Here is a 21,298-nt window from a genome sequence, read left to right as displayed (position 1 = left end):
CACGGGCATCCAAAAATACTCAGCTGGAACTGACACGGCTAAATGAGATCACACACCTACAATCCACCTTCTGCATGTTCTCCAGGACCCATGTGGTTCTGCATCCTGATCAGGGTCAAGGTGGGTTTGGAGCCAATGTCAGAAACAGTCCAGTCAATCACAGCATCACGATTACACTCATTTCCACTGACTCACACCCAGAGAAAAAGCGCTTCAATCCACCAACTAGCATGTTTTTTTTGTCCATGTATTATGATACAGAATGAAATCAGGGGCATCCACAAACTTTTGCACCAGGCTGCTCGTGTTAAATTTATTTTTATTTTATTTAATCGTGTGACTTTAACACAAAATAAACAAACAGCAGCACAAATACGTCGGCACAGAACAGAATCCATCGTGTTTGTAATAATGTGGACTGTTAAAATATAAATAAAATAATGAACGAGGGATGGAGCAGTAAAATCATCTTTTAGAGACAGTGATAGTTTAGAACAGAGCCGAAAAAAATGGGTCACAGAGAAAATTCATAATGATTAAATAAACTTGTACACAGACGCCCTCTTGTAGATGCTTTATGTTACATCTTGTAAACCACAGTGAGACCAGATCGCCACCAATTTCATTAATTAAGTTTATTTTGTGTTTTGTTTTGATGCTTCGTCTGTGTTGCCTGGGTCCCAGCTCTGAAATGCAGCCACTGTTGGGCCCTTGAGCAAGGCCCTTAACCCTGTCTGCTCCAGGGGTGCCGTATAACGGCTGACCATGAACTCTGACCCCGGCTTCCAAAACAAGCTAAAATATGCAAAAAAATACATATATATGATAAATAAAGGCATTCTAAAAAAAGATAAAATTAATAATGAAATTAATAATAAAATGTATATTAAAATTAATAATGAAATTAAAATCAAATTAATGAAATTATAATAAAATTAATAATAAAATAATAATAAAATTATAATAAAATTAATGAAATTATAATAAAATTAATGAAATTATAATAAAATTAATAATAAAATAATAATAAAATAATAAATTAATATTAAAATGAATAATAAAATAATAATGAAATATAATAAAATTAATAATAAAATAATAATAAATTAATAATAAAATAATAATGAAATTATAATAAAATTAATAATAAAATAATAATAAATTTATATTAAAATGAATAATAAAATAATTATGAAATTATAATAAAATAATGAAATTAATAATATAATTATGAAATAATAATCAAATTAATAATAAAATAATAATAAAATTATAATAAAATTAAAAATAAAATTAAAAATGTATAATAAAATAAATAATTAAATTAAAAACAAAATAATAATGTAATTAATAATAAAAAAATAATAAAAAATATAATTAATAATTAGATTAATAATTAAATTGTAATACAATTAATAATAAAATTAATAAAAATATCAACAGTGAGATAAAACAAATCCTCCATCATTAGGATCAAAAACAGTAAATATGAGCGACAACATATTACACTAAACAGCCAAAAGTATACGGACGTACCATTCAGAAACCTCTTCCCAGGATTTTGGAGTGTGCCTGTGGAAACCTGTGCCCATTCAACCTCACCGTTCATTTGTGACTTTGATCGGAGTGCCAGTTCATTCCAAGTCTGTTCTTTTACGCATCACGCTGGGTTATGAGCCAAACTCGACAGTGAGGGGCGTCCACGTACTTTTAATCAAGCGTTAAAATAGAACACACACATATAAATATATATATATAATATACACTATATGGTCAAAAGTATTTGGACACCTGAGCGTGAGCTTGTTCCAAAACTGCATGCATTCATACTGACTCGCTCCTTCTTTCCTTCCTGGGGAGCCTTTCTACAGGACTTTGGAGTACGTCTGTGGGGATTTGTGCCCACTCAGCCCAGGTCTCTGTGTAGAGCAACTGGAGATCATTCGTGCACGTCTGTAGGCTGAAATGGAAAGCGGACTCCCTAAACTGTTGGCACAATGTCGAAGGCGAAGCAAATTATTTACCTCAGATCATAGTTGTATAACAGCTACATTCAGTCATTAAAAGGGGCGTCCACATACTTTTGGTCATATAGTGCACATTACAAACAGCGTGAAATAAAATAAACTTTATATATTTATATATTTTTTATAATAAGAAAGTTTGTTTTTAATATCCGTGACGAGGTCCTTGGGTGTTCCTGCCCAGCGCCAAGTGTTCCCTGGTGGAACCGGAACCGCGGTTCACTTTTATGGTTCTAAAGTTCCCTCTCAAACTGAGGAACCGTCCTGAAGAGACGCTGCTCCAGGGATCCAGGGTTCCAGAACCTCCAAAGGAACGAGGAACCAAACGAAGTTGGAGGGGTGTGGGGGTGTCCTCAGGAGATCAAGAAGACCGTGGATGAAGGCGGGGCTTCATTTTTGGGCGAGGTACGCCCCTAGGGTCAGGCCGACCGCCCCCAGCGCCGCCAGACTGAAGACGGAGGTGGTCAAAGATGACCAGGAGCTTCTGCAAACCGAGTCCTGCTGTCCGGTGTAGAGGTCAGCGAAGCCCTCCTGAAACAGACAGAGGGGCGGGGTTAGAACCATGTGTTCCCGAGGTTACAGGGATTTAGAAACATCAACACACACACACACACACACACACACACACACACACACACACACACACACCCTTCCCAAAAATAAAAGGGCAAAAGCATATGGACACCAGACTGTAAACAAATCCACACATGTAAATATGAATGTGAATCCCCTTCTTGCTCTTTCTGAAAGGCTTTCTGCAAGATTTTGGACCCTATCTGTAGGAATTTGAGCCTGTTTCAGGGTATAAAGGTCATGCCAAGGTCACCGCCCCCTGCTGGTAGGAATGCGGTCAGGAACGCAGCCCTGGAAGAGCGAGCGAGACGACCTGGGAGGTCTTCAGAGGGTTCGAGACCCAGCCGAGCGTGTCGGGACTCGCAGGAGACCAAACGTACCTGATCAAAGGCGAGTTATCTTTAAACACACACACAAACACTCACACACACACTGACACACACATGCTTACACACACACTCATGCTTACACACACACTTACACACACACACGCTTACACACACACACTCACACACACTTAAACACACACGCACGCTTACACACACACACTCACGCTTACACACACACACATTTACACATACATGCTTACACACACACACTCACACGCTTACACACACACACACATGCTTACACACACACACTCACACGCTTACACACACACACATGCTTACACACACACTTGCTTACACACACACACTCTCACACACATTCCATCACAGCACCACACCGCAGAAACGCTCACATAACCGAAGTGACCACGGGCGCAGCTGATTCCAGGAGGGTCCCTTCACGGCATGGCAACAGTTTAGGGAAGGCCCTGTTCTGTTGGAACTCATGTGGCCTGTGATGAATCCTGAACCTAGCCTGCACCGAACAATTCAAGGATGAATCGGAACAACGACCGGACTGCGGGCCCAGCTTCACAAATCCTGTATTGAATAAACGAGCACAGAGTCCCACAGACACACTCCTAAATCCTGAGGAAGCGCTGGTGTAACCGACGTGACCAAGAAATGGAAAGTTCCTCTGAGTTCTGTAAAGTTCAGACAGGAAGTGGGACGTCCGCCGGGGCGCAGCTGCTCCGAGGGTCCGTCCCAAAACGGGAAGTTCTGTTCCTGACAGGAAATGCAGAGCGCTCAGCCGGAGTCACGCCGAACAGAAAGGCGGCGCGGCGGCACTTCCTCTAGAAGCGGTGTGGGCTCGAGGAATTGGCGACGATTACGACACGCTTACATCACGTCTTACATAATCACGGCGACGCACGGGCGCGGCTCACAGAGGATCGGAGCGAGGATCGGAGCGAGTGTCGCCGCCGTACACATCTGGAACCGCTCGGTCCCGAACAGCCACGCCAACGTCAGGCACCAGATGTACGGCCAAAAGTATGTGGACACTCAGCTGAACCTCTGAGTTCAGGTGTCACTGGCATGGCAACAGTTTGGGGAAGGTCCTGTCGGGACTCCAGTGGCCTGCGATGAACCCTAAAGCTAACTGCACTGACCGATTCAAGGATGAATCAGAACAGCAACCGGACTGCGGGTCCGGCCTCATGAATCCTATTTTGAATAAACGAGCACAGAGTCCCACAGACACACTCCTAAATCCTGTGGAAAGCCTTTTTCCGGAAGAACTGAGACTGTTATAGCTGCAAAACTTCAATATAAACTAATGTTGTTGGAACAGGATTGACCAACAAGCTTCTGGTCAGGTGTCCACAGCCTCATCTGGCGTCTGAACAAAAGCCTTTTTTCTCTCGTCTGTGCCCACTCAAAAAAATTCGGCGCCCAAACCCCCGGCGCTCCATACAGAAGACCTGGAACAGTGAGGAAAGTCCCAAATAAGAATGACAGGAAACGTCCCGAGTGCCGAGACCCGCCGGGCAGGAACGTTTACCGGGGAGGAACTCCGGACACTCAAACCTTCAGTGTGGACGTTTACAGGATCGAACCCGGGTCGCCCGTTATTAACCCACGCTGGCGCCACGTGGGAGTGTTAACGAGCTGCACCATGCCAGGGTGCCACGCCCGTCCAGCCTCGGTTTTACTCAGCAGTTCCTCCACGAGCACATGAGATCAGAGGAACCCAGAGAGGTGACGACGCCGGACGAGAGGAGCGGCTGACCATCATGAGACGCCACAGGAAGAAGATCACGCTCACACACACACTCACACACACTCACACACACACATGTGACCTCCAGATCGACTTTTTCCGTGACATGTTACTGGTGTTGTTGGATAAACACACTTTCACACTGACGTCAGTCACAGACCAGTTTGTTACTGTGATACACACTGGGAACCGTAATGGTTGTCCGTCCTCTTCCTTTTTCTCCCAGTTTACCCAGCACCCCCTTCCCCTCCTTTCCCAGAGCGCGGTCTCCATGTTCCCAAGCGTACGGGTTCGGTTGAGCAGCGCCACACATACACCAGAGTCCTGAGTCCTGATTGGAGGGCCGCTACTTACACATGAAAGGACGTGAGATCAAAGAGGCAAAAAAGATCAAAGGCTTGAGATAAAAGGTAGAAGAATTAAACTCTCTCACTAACCTCAGCCTGGTCAGGGTGGCAGTGGGTGCACCTACGTCACACCTTTACATTTACTCTTTCAGCATTTCTTCCAAAGTGATTTACAGCACTGTGACAGTGTACTGTCTAAGCAACTGAGCTTTAAGGGCCTTGCTCAAGGGCCCAACAGGTGCAACCTGGCAGAGATGGGGCTTGAACCAGTGACCTTTTGATTGCTAGTCCGAATGAGCCACACACATCGCACCGTTTAGTGTCGACGTCGTCCAAAGCAACTTACAATTACCACTGAATACAGTTCAAGCACCTTAATTAAGGGTTAAGGGTCTCAGTCAGGGGCCCACAGTGGCAACAGTGGTAGGCGTGGGGCTTGAACCGGCAACCTTATGATTACTAGAACAGTAATGGTCGGTCGTGTCTCAAGACAAGACCAAAATCAGCTTGTTGATGCTCCGACTGCCCGAACAAGGCCCAGGCACAGTTGGTGGAGGAATACCTGGAGTGTAGCGTGTTCCTCCACACAAAGAAAAGGGCTGCTTCCCAGAGCTGTCCTCCTCAACAGTTCTGGGATGAACCAGAACACCGACTGATCAATTAGTGCCCAGCCGTACAGTAAACAGGCACAAATTCCCACACACTCCAAAGTCTCGGGAGAAGCTTCTCAGAAGATCAGGTGCTGTTCTAGCATCCAGCAAGCTCATGCACAGGGGTCCAAATACTTTTGACCATATAGAGGATCTCCAAACAGAGGAAACAAACTGACGTTTCCCCATCCCGTCCCAACTCTTCTGGAGCGAAGGTTCATATGAATGTGGATGGAAACCCCCGTTAGTCCCTGAAACGTCTCTCCCGCGTCATCGTTGGGTTTCAGGTTCCTGAGGTGAGAGGCAGAGACACCGAAACCGCCATCAAAGTCAAAACAACAAAAGCCCGGCGGACCATCGCCTCCCCGTGCCCCCCCCACGCCCCTGCGCTCGGGGTCTCTGCTTTAATGGAAGTTTTTTTTGGGACCTTTGTAAAGTTTGTAATGGAACCCGGGCGGTTTCGGCGTTGGACGACAATGCAGCAGGTTTAGGGTTCGAGACTTTTCACTGTGTGAAAGCAGGTCGTGGTTGATGGAGGTTGAAGCTCCGGTTCTCAGGTAACCACGGTAGAATGATGGCGTACCTGAGAACCACCTCACAGGGTCTTTGAAGTCCTGCGCCCCCCAACACTGAGGAAGGACAAGGGAACGTCCTCCAACAAGACGGTAAAGGTCAAAGGTTTATATACACCTGTTTGGAATGTGAACGTCAAGGTTCCTGAACAACTCCTGAAAGGACATGGTTTGGTTTGAGGGTGGCCAACCAGTACACGGCACCAGGACCAGTTCACCAGTTCACTATTTTACTATTTCACTATTTCACTAATTAACTAGTTCAGTAGTTCAGTAGTTCACTATTTCACCCATTCACTATTTCACCACTTCACCAGTTCACAATTTTAACAGTTTACCAGTTCACCAGTTTACTATTTGATCATTTCATTATTTCACCAGTTCACCAGTTCACCTTTCCACTCTTTCACCAGTTCACTATACCACTAGTTCACTATTTCACCAGTTCACTATTTCACCAGTTCACTATTTCACCAGTTCACTATTTCACCAGTTCACTATTTCATCGGTTCACTATATCAGTAGTTCACAATTTCAACAATTCACCAGTACACTATTGAATTTTTTCACCAGTTTACTAGTTCATCAGTTTACTCTTTTACCAGCTCACCAGTTCACTATTTCACCAGTTCACTATTTCACCAGTTCACTATTTCACCAGTTCACTATTTCACCATTTTACCAGTTCACTATTTCACCAGTTTACTCTTTCATCGGTTCACTATATCAGTAGTTCACAATTTCAACAATTCACCAGTACACTATTTCATTTTTTCACCAGTTTACTAGTTCATCAGTTTACTCTTTTACCAGCTCACCAGTTCACTATTTCACTAGTTCACAGTTCACTATGTCTTGTCTAGTCATGTCCACTGTTTTACTAGTTCACTATTTCATTAGTTCACTAGCTTACTATTTCACCAGTTCACTATTTCACCCATTCGCTAGTTCACAATTTCAACAATTCACCAGTTCACTATTTCATTTTTTTCACCAGTTCACTTGTTTACCAGTTTACTCTTTTACCAGCTCACCAGTTTACTATTTAATTAGTTCACTATTTCACTAGTTTACCACTTCACCTTCCTTTCCACCAGTTCACCATTTCACCGTGTGGTGTTTGAGTTCTGGTACATTCTTTTCTCTCCTCTGGAGTTGTTGTTGGAGCTGATCCTGGTCCAGGTCTGTGGGAGGAGGAATCACAGGAATGCACTGAAGCTTCAGCACAAACAATCACACTTTGTTTCCTACAGATGCCCCCCCCCCACACACACACACACCCCCATCCCGCTCCGTAACCGAAACCACACCGTGCACTCGCCTCCGAGAGAAAACACTCGACCGAGAGGACGAGATTCACCAACGGTTACGGCTGAAACCCATGAATCTAATACTTGGGCGTCCCAATACTTCTGTCCGTGTTTTTTTCTGCATGACAGGAAAACAGATGTGGTCAGGCAGTAATGGAACGTCAGGCGGTCCGGCAGGTGATAATGAGAACGTTTAAAATAGAACCAGCGTAACCAGCATGACCAGCGTTCCCATCTTTACCCTCGGTCCTGGAACTCAGCACCATTGTTCCATTGTAACGTTCTGATTCCCATCTGGGAGGGACGGGGTACAAACACCGAGGGCTTTTCTGTCCTGTCCTGTCCTGTCCTATCCTGTCCTGTATTGTATGGTCCTTTCTTGTCCTGTCTTTTCTAGTCCTGTCCTGTCTTGTTTTGTCTTGTCCTGACCTGTCTTGTATAGTTGTGTCTTGCCCTGTCCTGTCCTGTGCTATCCTATTCTATCCTGTCCCATCCTGTTCTGTCCTGTCCTGTCTTGTCTTGCCCTGTCCTGTGCTATCCTATTCTATCCTGTCCCATCCTGTTCTATCCTGTCCTGTCTTGTCTTGCCCTGTCCTGTGCTGTCCTGTCCTGTCCTGTCCTGTGCTATCCTATTCTATCCTGTCCCATCCTGTTCTGTCCTGTCCTGTCTTGTCTTGCCCTGTCCTGTGCTATCCTATCCTATCCTATCCTGTCCTGTCTTGTCTTGTCCTGTCTTGTCTTGTACTATTCTGTCCTCTCTTGTCTAGTCATGGCATATGCTAAATAATAATAATAATAATAATAATTGAGGGTTAGCAATAATACCAAAGGCTGTGACTGGGAGTCCTGGAGAGCACAACTGGGCTGTTCTTTGGTCAGAGTAGCCTTCTGTCCTGAAGGAAGCATGTGCTAGCCCCCCCCCCCCCCCCCCCCCCCCCCCCCCATCCGAGTTGGCATTTGTGTGATTTCTGAAGAAATAACAATAAGACTTTAAACTGGTCCCAGTTTACATAAAGTGGCTGGTCAGAAATGGTCATGAAGCTTCAGCAGGAGACAGAAACAGTCGGTTGTGGTCAGACTTGTTGCTCCATTCTGCGGCCCACACAGACAAAACATCGGCGGGCAGCGCCCCGACCTCAGGAACGACAAACACGGCAAATAAAACCGCCGGACACAGAGAAGCTCGGGGTGGATTCCACAGACGGAGATACCTGTGGTCGTGTGGGAGGGTCCAGAGATCAGAGCCAATCAAAATGTTTACAGAATAAAAAACCTGCGGTCAGACGTCGTGTCCAGAGCCCAAATGAGATCTTATAGGATTAGCCAGTAAATGATGACCACAGTTCAGGGCAGATTGTGTTCAGATCATGTGCTGGATTACAAAACCTCAGTTCCAAAAAAGTTAGGACAATAAATAAAACAGGAATAAAAAGAACACAGGGGTTTGTAACCTGTATTTTTCTATTTTTCATCAAATTGTTTATATATTTTAATATTTTATCATCAAAATATTTAGGATGAGGTCTAAATCAGACTAAGACAAAGACAAGACTAAGATGAGACTCAGAAAAGACTCATATAAGACAAGACTAAGACAGAATCAGAATCAGAAATACTTTATTGATCCAATTGCAGTCTAAAAAAAGACAAGACCAAGACCAAGACAAGACTAAAATAAGACAAGAAAAGATTAAGACAAGACTAAGATAAGACAAGACCAAGACAGGACAAAGACAAGACTAGACAAAGACTAGACAAAGACAAAGACAAGACTAAGATAAGACTAGACCAAGACATGACTAAGACAAGACAAGACTAGACAAAGACAAGACAATACTAAGATATGACTAAGATTAGACTAAGATAAGACTAAGATCACACAAGACAAAGACAGGACAAAGACAAGACAAGAAAATACTTAGACAAGACTAAGATAAGACAAAACCAAGACATGACTAAGACAAGACAAAGATATGACTAAGACAAGACTAAGATAAGACAAGACAGGACAAAAACAAGACAAGACAAGAGTAGATAAGACAAGACTAGACAATACAAGATACAATAAGATATGAGATAAGACAAGACTAGATAAAACAAGATACAAGACAAGATAGCTTTTTACTATCCCACAAAAACTTCAGGAAACTCTTGTCAGTAAACGCAGCCCGCCGCTATAATTACAAACACAAAGTTACGACTGCTACACAAAACAAAAGCCGAATAACAACAACAGCTAGACCTTTAGGCCTTCCCCAACCTGTTTATACAAAATGAAGGCATTTAATTCTTAGTGAGGTGTGTGGCTAAAACAACCAAACTAGTCCACCAACAGGAAACCGGTCCCAACAAATCCCAGTATCGACATGCTGGTGTCACTACTGGTATCCACGCCTGGACTTCCACCCTTGTGGCTAAAACACTAGAACCCAGTGAATAGAGACGGTGTCTACATACTTTTGAAGACCTGACGGCCTGACGGGTAATTTACTCCGTACGCGCAGCGCTGTGGATGCTAGCCCCTGAGGTTCCCTGTTAGATTAGCATCAACAGCGTAGCTGGCGGTTCAGCAGCCGCGCCCCGGGACCTCGTTTGTCTGACGCGGTCCGGTCTGTGGTCCGTCCACGCGCCGCCGCCTGACGTTTATTAAACGCGCTCCCCTTCCAAAACCAGACGCTCCTTCAGTTTGTTAAAAGTCCCGCTAAGATCAAACAGCGCTAATTGCCGGCGCTACTGCTGCTGCTTTTTGCCGCCGCCTGTAAACCCCGGTGTAGCGGGAGAACGGGCGAGTGTCTGAACCCCAGTTCATTAAAATGGGACGAGTGGGAGCGTGTAAAGATTTTACTGGAGTAAAACACGTCTAGACGTCGCTAATATCCGGTCGTGCACCCAAACAGGCTCACCAGAGGAACCACAGAGCCAAACAGTACTGGAACCAAATCTCACAGTTCCAATATCAGAAAGGGTGTCTGTACTGATGCCCTTATTTTTGGAGTCTGATGTTCTCCTTTTTGGGGTCTGATGTTCTCCTTTTTTGGGGTCTAATGTTTTCCTTTTTTGGAGTCTGATGTTCTCCTTTTTGGGGTCTGATGTTCTCCTTTTTTGGAGTCTGATGTTCTCCTTTTTTGGGGTCTGATGTTTTCCTTTTTTGGAGTCTGATGTTTTCCTTTTTTGGGGTCTGATGTTTTCCTTTTTTGGAGTCTGATGTTCTCCTTTTTGGGGTCTGATGTTCTCCTTTTTGGGGGATCTGATGTTTTCCTTTTTTGGAGTCTGGTGTTCTCCTTTTTGGGGTCTGATGTTCTCCTTTTTGGGGGGTCTGATGTTTTCCTTTTTTGGAGTCTGATGTTCTCCTATTTGGGGTCTGATGTTCTCCTTTTTTGGGGTCTGATGTTCTCCATTTTTGGGGTCTGATGTTCTCCTTTTTTGGGGGTCTGATGTTCTCCTTTTTTGGGAGTCTGATGTTTCTTGATGTTCTCCTCCTGATGCCCTCCTTTTTGATGTTCTCCTCCTGATGCCCTCCTTTTTGATGTTCTCCTCCTGATGCCCTCCTTTTTGATGTTCTCCACCTGAAGCCCTCCTTTTTAATGTTCTCCTCCTGATGCCCTTTTTGAGGTCATGGAAGTGGGCACCGTAATGTCAAAGCTTCTAGGTGAAGTAAACAGGACACGCCCGTTTTTTACGCTGTGACTTTTATAGAGCTGGAACGTCGAATATAAAATTCTTGTTTTATTTTATTTGTTATACAGTTCTATAAAGGAACCGTCTGTCAGCCAGACAGCCGTACACCGATGTCAAGGATTTTTGGCAATCCCTCACATCTTCCGCGTGACAGGAAGCTAACGGCGCCGAGGCTAGCTGTGCCTCTCCGTGGCTCATCAGGACATTATTGACTTCCCTCGTTTGATGGGGTTTGGGTGAGGGTGGTGCTCCGTCTCGTGAGAGGTACACCAACCGGTCATGGACGCAGAGAGGGTCACAACACGCCTGTATGTGCACCTCTGCTGTCTGTATATCTGTACTGTCTCCTCAGTTGGTCAGCAGGAGGCGCTGTTGTGTCGGCCTTCTCTCCCAGAGATGCAGGAAGCTCAGACTCCACCTAGTGGTGGGTTAGAGTATTAAACCGTGCGGCACCGGAGCAACACGTGGGTTCTTTTTGGGTGTGGCCAGTTACCAGTTAGATAAGATAAAAGCTGCAGGACGTCCTAACAGCAGCATGAACAACAGCTACACGGTGAAGCAGAGTAGATAATGGAACTCCAGTATCTGAAGTCGCGCCTGTGTGCTGCCTCGGATGAAGTCACGCTTCTAAACGAGGAATTCCCACGCTGCGTTCTCACAGCGAGCTGCTAACGACGATCTGGAACACGATATCGTGCAGGATGCACACTGACCGTTTCTAAATTTAGTGAGACCGCCTGGGACGCGACCTTTTCCCCAAATCAAATGAAATGAAAGCGGTGGCGCCGGAAGCCCTCGCTCTGAGAAGCTCATGATCTAAGTTTAGGAGTTTGGAGAGGTGGAGGATTAACTTGGCTGTGCTCGAGTTTCACACACACACACACACACATGGACCTCGCTCTGTCCACGGGGACACGAGCCAGACGTTTGGGTTCTGAACTCATGCCCATCTGTTTGGAGCTGGGAACGTTCCTGATGGTCACTAAAGCTGAAGGACGACCGGTGACGGACCTTCGTGATTGATGACCACTCAGGGTCAGTCGTTACCAAACTCGTGCATCATTCAGTAACACGAGCACCGTGCTGATCGTAACTCATGCCAGCGTGGATTTACAGGACGCGCAATCACACACACACACACACACACACACAAGGCCAAAAGTATGCGGACACCTGACCATCGACGTCGATATGGAGTCCTCTGGTCTCAGTCAGGCTGCCCAAACCGTCGCCACAATGTTTGTAAGCACATCGTTTTATATATAATGCAAAGATAAACATAAAGAATAGAAATTAAAATAGAAATTCAAGAACTTCACCATCTACAGTCCAGAACATTATTAACAAATCCAGAAATGTAATGAATGTAATCACGAGTTTGTGAACTTCAGAAAACTCTGGTCAGTAAACGCAGCCCGACGCTGTATCAACAAACACAAGTTACGACTGCTACACAAAATGAAAGACATCCCCAACCTGTTTATACAAAAAATGAAGGCGTTTATTTATTTTTTTACAACTAAAACAACCAAGTAAAATAATCGGGAAGGGGCGTGTCCACATACTTTTGGTCATTTAGTTCATAAAAGCAGCTGAAATGTGTTTGGTTTATTTTATTCACCGCGCACCACTTGCTGTACCAGAGCTTCCAGTTAAAAAGTGTCAAAGCTGTGAAGTTCCAGTCCACCAACAAAAGTATACGGACACCTGACCGTCGCGTCGGAGTCTGTACAGCTCGCTGGTTGGGTGCCGGGTCTCAGTCAGACTGCCCAAACTGTCACCACAAAGTTTGGAGGCACATTGTTTTATGTATATGTCAATAAAACACACAAACTCAGTCATTAGGAGGGTGTCTGTATACTTTTGGACACCTGATTATCACAAATCCAGGAAGGCGTTGGTGCCCGCGCCAAAAATAAACCCCCGTCCGCACCCGTGACCGGCCTCTCCGGAAAGTGCCGCCCAGGTCGCTCGTCTGCTTTATTTATGAACGTTAGCAGGGACGGCGAGCTCTCCGAGGACAGCGGGTCTTAAAAATAACAGAGGAAGGGCGCGGAGGGGAACAGCGGACGGACGGGCGTGGCTGGTGCGCTGACACTTTCGAACAATTGCTAGAACGGCGCTGGAACAATAGAGGAACCCGGACGAGGATCACTGGATCACTGGATTACTGGATCACCCTTCAACAGAAACGCAGAGGAACCATTAAAAACATGATTCAGAGCAAAGATGGTCTGAGCCAGCGACCGGTAACCTTCATACGCTGTCACATTGTTCAAGGCTGGACTTGCTATTACAAATTATGGCTCTCGCTGTGGTTCGGTGGAGTCCTAAAGTCTTAAACACAGTCCTGTGATTCTTTCCAGACCCATTTATTCTCTCAGCTTTTCAAAAATTCCTGCCATAGTGTTCCTGTAGACATAAGGCAAGTCGTAGCCTAGTGGTTAAGGTACTGGACTAGTAATCAGAAGGTCACTGGTTCAAGCCCCACTACTGCCAGGTTGCTGCTGTTGGGCCCTTGCTCAGACTGAATACTGTTATTGTATTGTAAGTCGCTTTGGATAAAGGTGTCTGCTAAATGCCGAAAATGTAAATGTAAATGTAAATGTAAATGTAAATGTAAATGTAGACATTATACGCTCTTGATCGGTGAGATTCTGTTCTATGAGATTCCACATGGATTTGCCATTAGACGTAACGGCTCTCGCTGTGGTTCGGTGAAGTCCTAAAGTCCTAAAAACAATCTTGTGATTCTTTCCAGACTCATCTATTCTCTCGGCTTTTCAAAAATTCATGCCATAGTGTTCCTGTAGACATTTTACACTCTAGATGGGCGTGAGCTTATCGGCGTCCTGTTATTCAGCTAGAACGACAGAGAAGCTTCTCGCAAGACTGGTCCTGGTTCACTCCAAAGCTGTGACTGAGCTTTTCTTCACGTCTTTATAGAGCTCGCTCATGCTGGAACAAGGAAAGGGCCTTCCCTAAACTGTTAGGGACGTCGGGAGCACAGAATTTCCTTTATATAACTGACTTATTACACCTGTTAGTAACTGTTGTGGCTCAAATGCATACGTTCGTCCATATTATCGACCAGTCAAAATAAACCAGTCTACCAGTTAATCTGGTAATGCTAGTAAACTGGTTGAGAACCCGAGGGGTGCACTTACTTTTTCACATCACTGTATGTACACAGAGGCGTCCCGACTCCCTCTGACGACCCAAAATCAGCCCTGAGTGTAATAAAGAGTGTAATTAACCCCCCGCCCGACGGAGCCCATCATCCAGACTGGCCTGTAATGTTGCTAAAATAAACACAGGTGCAGGTTTACGCCCCTACTGATCCCCCAAACCCCCTCCTACTGCACCGGCCGGTCAGGGTCTAAGCGTCCAGTGCAGCAGGTAATTAGGGGGCATCCAGATGAGATGAGAGCGCAGTAGCTATAAAGCTGGTCTGTATTTAGGACACGTGCAGCTTCTTCGGATTTGGGTCTCAACCAGGTCCCATTTTCTCCCAGTTTAGTCGTAGCCAGTTCCTCTTCCTCTGCTGGAGACCCTGATGGCGTACGAGAAGGGTATATTCTGACACGCCCTTTATCCAACACAACCCCTTCTCATTTGCCTCGTACCTCGGTGGATCGGCGCATGAGGTCGGTCTCGCGCACGGAGAGTCACGCACTGATCTCCACGTGCTACTAACCAGGGTCCTCATACAGCCTCAAAGACCCCGCCCACTTTTTTTTAGTCACGTCTTTTCCCACCCAGCAGACTAGTGGCCTATTTTGTCTGCTGCACTGTCTGCACTGCTGATTGTGCCCGCTAGGGGGCGCCCAGCACACCGGCAGCAGAGCTGAGATTAAGTCGTATCCAATTACCCGATTGCATTTCGCTTCCTCTCTACTGATGCTGATCTCCACTTCTGATTGAGGAGAGCGAGACCAACACACGCCCCCTCCGAAACGTGTGCAGTAGCCGACTGCATCACTGAGTTCATATGCAAATCAGTTTGTGGACGGAGAGCCACACCCTGATCAGCATTATTCCTCGACTCTGTGCAGATCTGTGCCATCAATCAGCCAGCAGAGGTCGTAATTGCATCGGTTATGAGCTCCCTATCCGGCTCCCACCCTGTATGAACAACAGACAATCGTTGTTCATGTAGCCGCCCAACCCAGCCAGATGGCAGAGCTGAGTTTCGAACCAACAGGTTCAAAATATCAGCTCTGGTGTGCTAGGGTGTTTTAAGATAAGATAAGATAATCCTTTATTAGTCCCACAGTGGGGAAATTTACCGCTGCGCCACCTGAGCGCCCCGAATGTCCCATTTCAAAAAGGTTTTATATTTTACACTTATTTACACGTCAGCCTCAAACAAAACGTCCCGACTGAAAATCACGATGCCGCTCGTGAGCCGAGACGTTCGGTAACAATCAGAAAAGACGTAACAGCGCACAGAGACGCGGTGAGTCAGCGTACCCGCCGCCTCCGCCCCCGTCTGACAGAACCAAAAAACCCAAATAAATAGATGTCTTTACTCCATGAAACTAAACAGTCGCTGAACGCTGCAGTTTCAGTCCAGACAGAAAACAAACAAACACTCCTGACTGGTGCTGCTGGAAGATTCCAGATCTGGAACCTCCGGCTCACTGAGCCAGACCAGACGGAACGAATTCTGCACCTACGTTTAGGAAAAAACAGCTCAAGTGGAGGGGAAGTTAACGTGACTGAGCCTGTCCGAGACACCGTCTGATTTCTGAATGTCTGTTTTGGGGTTTTAGCCTTTAAGTGGATTAAAAACTTTATACTTTATACTTATTGATGCTGGTTTGAGGAACTAAAGAGGAACTAAAGAGGAACTGTTTATTATGTTACTATAATGCTTCTGTGCCTCTCACAGGCGGCACGGTGGCTCGGTGGGTAGCACTGTCACCTTAACAGGCATAATAAATCGATCATATAAAGGAAATCACATGCTTCTGACTCTGACTGCAGCAACAGTTTAGGGAAGGACCTTTTCTGTTCCAGCATGAGTGACCTGCACAGAGCCCTGACCTCAACCCTACTCAACAACTGATCAATCAGTGTTCAGTGTATATATATACACACCGATCAGTCATAACATTAAAACCACCTGTAGTCCATCTGTTTCTCTACATGCTTTGTTACCTCCTTTCACCCTGTTCTTCAATGGTCAGGACCCCCACAGGACCACCACAGAGCAGGTATTATTTAGGTGGTGGATGATTCTCAGCACTGCAGTGACACTGACATGGTGGTGGTGTGTTAGTGTGTGTTGTGCTGGTATGAGTGGATCAGACACAGCAGCGCTGCTGGAGGTTTTAAATACCGTGGCCACTCACTGTCCACTCTATTAGACACTCCTACCTAGTCGGTCCACCTTGTAGATGTCAGAGACGATCGCTCATCTATTGCTGCTGTTTGAGTCGCTCATCTTCTAGACCTTCATCAGTGCTCACAGGACGCTGCCCACGGGACGCTGTTGGCTGGATGTTTTTGGTTGGTGGACGATTCTCATTCCAGCAGTGACAGTGAAGTGTTTAAAAACTCAGCAGCGCTGCTGTGTCTGATCCACACATACCAGCACAACACACACTAACACACCACCACCATGTCAGTGTCACTGCAGTGCTGAGAATCATCCACCACCTAAATAATACCTGCTCTGTGGTGGTCCTGACCATTGAAGAACAGCATGAAAGGGGGTAACAAAGCATGCAGAGAAACAGATGGACTACAGTCAGTAATTGTAGAACTACAAAGTGCTTCTATATGGTAAGTGGAGCTGATAACATGGACAGTGAGTGTAGAAACAAGGAGGTGGTTTTAATGTTATGGCTGATCGGTATATACAGTGGTGTTCAAAAAAATTGCAGTGATTTTAAAAAAGTGAATAAAGCACAAAATCATTATAATAACTTTTATTTCCATAAATGCAAATGCACTGAAAATACTCCACTTTCAATTCTAAATCAAAACATTAACAAAATTTTGTCAGTTTGTGTCAATCCTTTACAGAAAATTAAGAAAAATGAATATTAGGCTGTTCAAAATAATAGCAGTGCAGCATTTTTCTTTAAAAACTCAAAAAATGTTTGAGGTTTCACTTTACTTTAAATTACTGAACTAATATTTAGTGGCAGAACGATTGTTTCTGAGATCTGTGTTGCATGGAGTCGACCAACTTCTGGCTCCTCTGAACAGGTATTCCAGTCCAGGATGATTAAACTACATTCCACAGTTCTTCTGCAATTTTGGGTTTTGCCTCAAAAAAACAAGTTTCAGACGTCAGAACACAAGTTCTCTCTGGGATTGAGGTCAGGGGATTGTGCTGGTCACTCTATTACCTCAATCTTGTTTGTCTGTAACCAAGATGTTTTGGGTCATTGTCATGTTGAAACACCCATTTTAAGGACATTTCTTCTTCAACATAGAGCAACATGATCTCCTCAAGTATTCTGATATATTTAAACTGATCCATGATCCCTAGTATGTGATAAATAGGTGTAACACCACGGTATGATAAACATCCTCATATCATAGTTTTGTACCACCATGCTTTACTGTCTTCACAGTGTACTCTGGCTTTAATTCAGTGCTCAGGGGTTGTCTGACATACTGTCTACGGCCACTAGACCCAAAAAGAACAATTTTGCTTTCATCAGTCCACAAAATGTTGAGCCATTTCTCTTTGGACCAGTCAATGTGTTCATTGGGAAATGTTAACCCATTCAGGAAACGTCTTTTTCTTAACAACGGGACTTTGCAAGGAGTTCTTGCTGGTAAATCGGCTTCACTTAATCATCTTCTGTACTCACTGGTAAATTTAGATGTTCCTTGATCTTTCTGGAGGTGATCATTGGCTGAGTATTTGCTATTTTGGCTAATCTTCGATCCAATTGAACAGTAGTTCCACGCTTCCTTCCGTATCTTTCAGGTGTTGGTTGTCACTTCAAGGCATTTGAGATCATTTTAGCTGAGCAGCCGATAATCTGCTGCACTTCTCTGTATGTTTTTTCTCTCTACAATCAACTTTTTAATCAAAGTACGCTGTTCATCAGAACAATGTCTGGAACGACCCATTTTACCCAGTATTTCAGAAGGAAATGCGCTATGACCAACATGTGCAACATTTGCCCCCCTCCTACCTTAAATAAGGGCCAAAACTGACACCCGTTCTTCTGCAGAATGAATGACTTCACCAACTGAACTCCTCACTGCTATTATTTTAAACAACCCACTTTCAATCAATGCTTCGATTACTCAGAATGAGTGGGATGCACGTCCTAATTGTTGGGTTTGTTTTGTTTTCATTACTCTACTACACTTTCAAGTCAATTTTTTGCTATGTAGAAATAGCATTTCTACTAAAAACACGGTTTTACTTTTTAGGCACCTTATCGGCATTGCCAATTTTACGCTGCTAATGTACAACATGTCACTACCTCATGAACCATTGTACCATCTATTCACCATCATGTACTAACACTTGTCTTTAGTCCTGTCTTCTAATTACTTGTTTATATTAGGGATAATTAGGAATATCTTTTGTAGTTATTTATTATAGGATTTTTTGTATTTATTGTTGTATTTACACTGTTTTGTATTGTCTTGCACTTTTTGTACCGTGTTACACCGTGATCCTAGAGGAACGCTGTTTCGTTTCAATATGTACTTGTATGTAGCTGAAATGACAATAAAACCTCTCTGACTCTGACTCTGATTTATCAGGTTAATGGTGTTGGACTGCTATTATTTTGAACACTACTGTATATATATAATTTGTATATATGCCTATGGGAATTTGTGCCGGTTTAGTCAAAAGGTGACTGTGTGTGTGTGTGTGTGTGTGTGTGTGTGTGTGTGTATTCCCATAGGCATTATAGTGTATAATAGGTGTCACACAGGGTCCCAGGAACCTTGCTTTGAACTTCTCTAGTGACTGTAAGGAATTTTGCAGGTTCTTTGTGTGTCTGAGTTTCCTCTCACCTCCCCAAAAACATGCAGAAGGTGGATTGAGTCGCTTTTAGCCTACTCGTGTGCTGAAGCCTGTATTTTTGGGTGGCTCTGGACCCACCACGAACTTGACCAGACTAAAAAGGTGAGTGGAAATGAATGAATGAGTGAACGGATGAGTGAATGAGCGACCTACCCATCCTCCGTTGGTCAGGATCCAGGTGCTCAGGGGTCCGTCCAGATACTCCGCCATCCAGCGCGCGACCTTCTCAGCGCGCGCGTTCCTCTCACCGTCGGGAGCGCAGCGCGCGCACACCAGCGCACCGAACTCCAGGAACGCGAGCACGCGCCCCCAGTTCGCGCCGTCCCGGAACAGCTCGTCCGCCACGGCCACGAAGCGCCGGTGCTCCGCGCCCGCCGGGGCCGCGAACAGCTGCTTGGTCATCTCCATCAGCTCCGGTCGAAAGGCGCGCTCCAGTTCATCCCCGGCCTCGCGCAGGGCGCGGTTCACGCGCTCCCGGTCGTCGGCGCTGGCGCAGAGGCTTGCGCTCCCGGTCATGCGCAGCTTGTGCGTCAGATAGTTCTCCACGACGCGCCGGTTCTCGTACGCGCTCCCGGTCGACATGTCAAACACGCGCGTCTCAGAAACGCAGGAGCGATTCGGTGCGCATTTTTATTTGCGCGAAGCTCGGGAACACACACACACACACACACACACACGCGCGCGTCGGTGACACGAAAAGTCGGTGTCAGGTCGGAACCACCGCAAACTGCGCGGAACTCAGAGCGGTGCGGGCTGTGCGGGCTGAACACATCCTACACGTTCAATGACTGACTGACGCACTGGCTGCGCGCTTACAGATCCAGTGTGTGCGTGTTCCCGCCCCCTTTTTTGTTTTGGGAGACGCGCCCTTCCCTAAATGAGATTCCACCCCTTCGCTTTTATCCAAAGCGACTTACAGCACTGTGACAGTTTACAGTCTGAGCAATTGAGACTTAAGGGCCTCGCTCAGGGGCCCAACAGTGACAAACTGGGAGTGGTGGGGCTTGAACCAGCGACCTTTTGTACTGGATTACTAGTCCAGCACCTTAACTGCTTTAAACGTTAACGCAACTCCAGACGAAGTTCTCCAGTCGTAAGCTCTATACATGGCAGTGTGGGTGTTACACAGCAACGTGGTACCTGCTGAGCCGGGTTCAAACCTTTCACTAACCCCCCCCTTCCCCCCAAAGGCATGCAGAAGGTGGAGTGGCTGTTTAAAACTGCACCAAGATGTGAGTGGAATCCTGATCAGGGCAGTTGTAGCCTAGTGGTTAAGGTACCGGACTAGTAGGTTGGTCAGAAGGTTGCTGGTTCAAGCCCCACCACTACCAGGATGCTGCAAGCATTTTCCTCTGAAATCTAGTCATATCCAATTCCCTAATGTGCAGTCTTCAACCGCTTCTTTTCACCTGCACCAGGAGGCTTCACACGGGGATCAGTATCACGTTCGAGATACAGAGTCACGCACTGCTCTCCGTTATTCATCATCTCTGTGCAGCGCTTCGAATGGCCTGCAGAGGCCGCCACAGCTGTGTAGCAGTGCTGGGATTTGAACCCATGATCTCAAGATCTCAGCACAAGCGTGTTTTCTCGGTGCGCCACCCAATCGCCTAAACTGGACCCATTCCGGTGGCCCAACACCAAGAACTGTGATGCCATTCTTCAGTTTTCTTTGAACCAGGTTTACCCAACAGTCGCCAGAGCCCTTGTGTATTCAGGATCCTTGAAACCGTCCCACTGTTCCACCTTGAAGAACCAACACTGCCTCTTCTAACCTTGTTTTATTCTTCAGCAGTTGCCTGGAGAAGCTGGAGGTAAGAATTCAGCAGTCTTCTGGATTCGGTTCAACATTCTCACCCCTGACATTTCGGCTTCGAGCTCGAGTTCTTTGATCTTCACCACCCCCGATTCGAATACGAGAAGCGGCTGTATCCACCCACCTTGGCTGAGCTTTGATCTTGTGAGACACCTAGTGGACGTTCAGCAAGATCTGATATGAAGTCGTTCAGCCTTCTTGA

At 45.6% G+C, this 21,298-nt stretch overlaps 1 protein-coding gene across 2 annotated transcripts; it reads right to left on the bottom strand.

Moving 5' to 3' along the window:
* Positions 1-283: 283 nt before the first annotated feature.
* bcl2b (BCL2 apoptosis regulator b) lies at positions 284-20,042 on the bottom strand. Of its 2 annotated transcripts, XM_062993747.1 has the most exons (4): positions 19,434-20,042; positions 1,792-2,555; positions 1,537-1,707; positions 284-795 (listed from the first exon to the last, which is right to left on the bottom strand). In XM_062993747.1, the coding sequence occupies exons 1-2, from the start codon at positions 19,860-19,862 to the stop codon at positions 2,415-2,417; spliced, it is 570 nt and encodes a 189-aa protein (XP_062849817.1). In that variant the 5' UTR covers positions 19,863-20,042; the 3' UTR covers positions 284-795; positions 1,537-1,707; positions 1,792-2,414. The 2 variants fall into 2 exon arrangements, with proteins under 2 accessions (XP_062849817.1, XP_062849816.1); XM_062993746.1 differs by having other exon boundaries at positions 1,537-2,555.
* Positions 20,043-21,298: the final 1,256 nt, after the last annotated feature.

This window comes from Trichomycterus rosablanca, chromosome 4 (assembly GCF_030014385.1).
Source record: "Trichomycterus rosablanca isolate fTriRos1 chromosome 4, fTriRos1.hap1, whole genome shotgun sequence".
Taxonomy (NCBI): Eukaryota; Metazoa; Chordata; class Actinopteri; order Siluriformes; family Trichomycteridae; genus Trichomycterus; species Trichomycterus rosablanca.
Note: the sequence above shows the minus strand (reverse complement) of the source record. Positions and strands in the feature narration are given on the sequence as shown.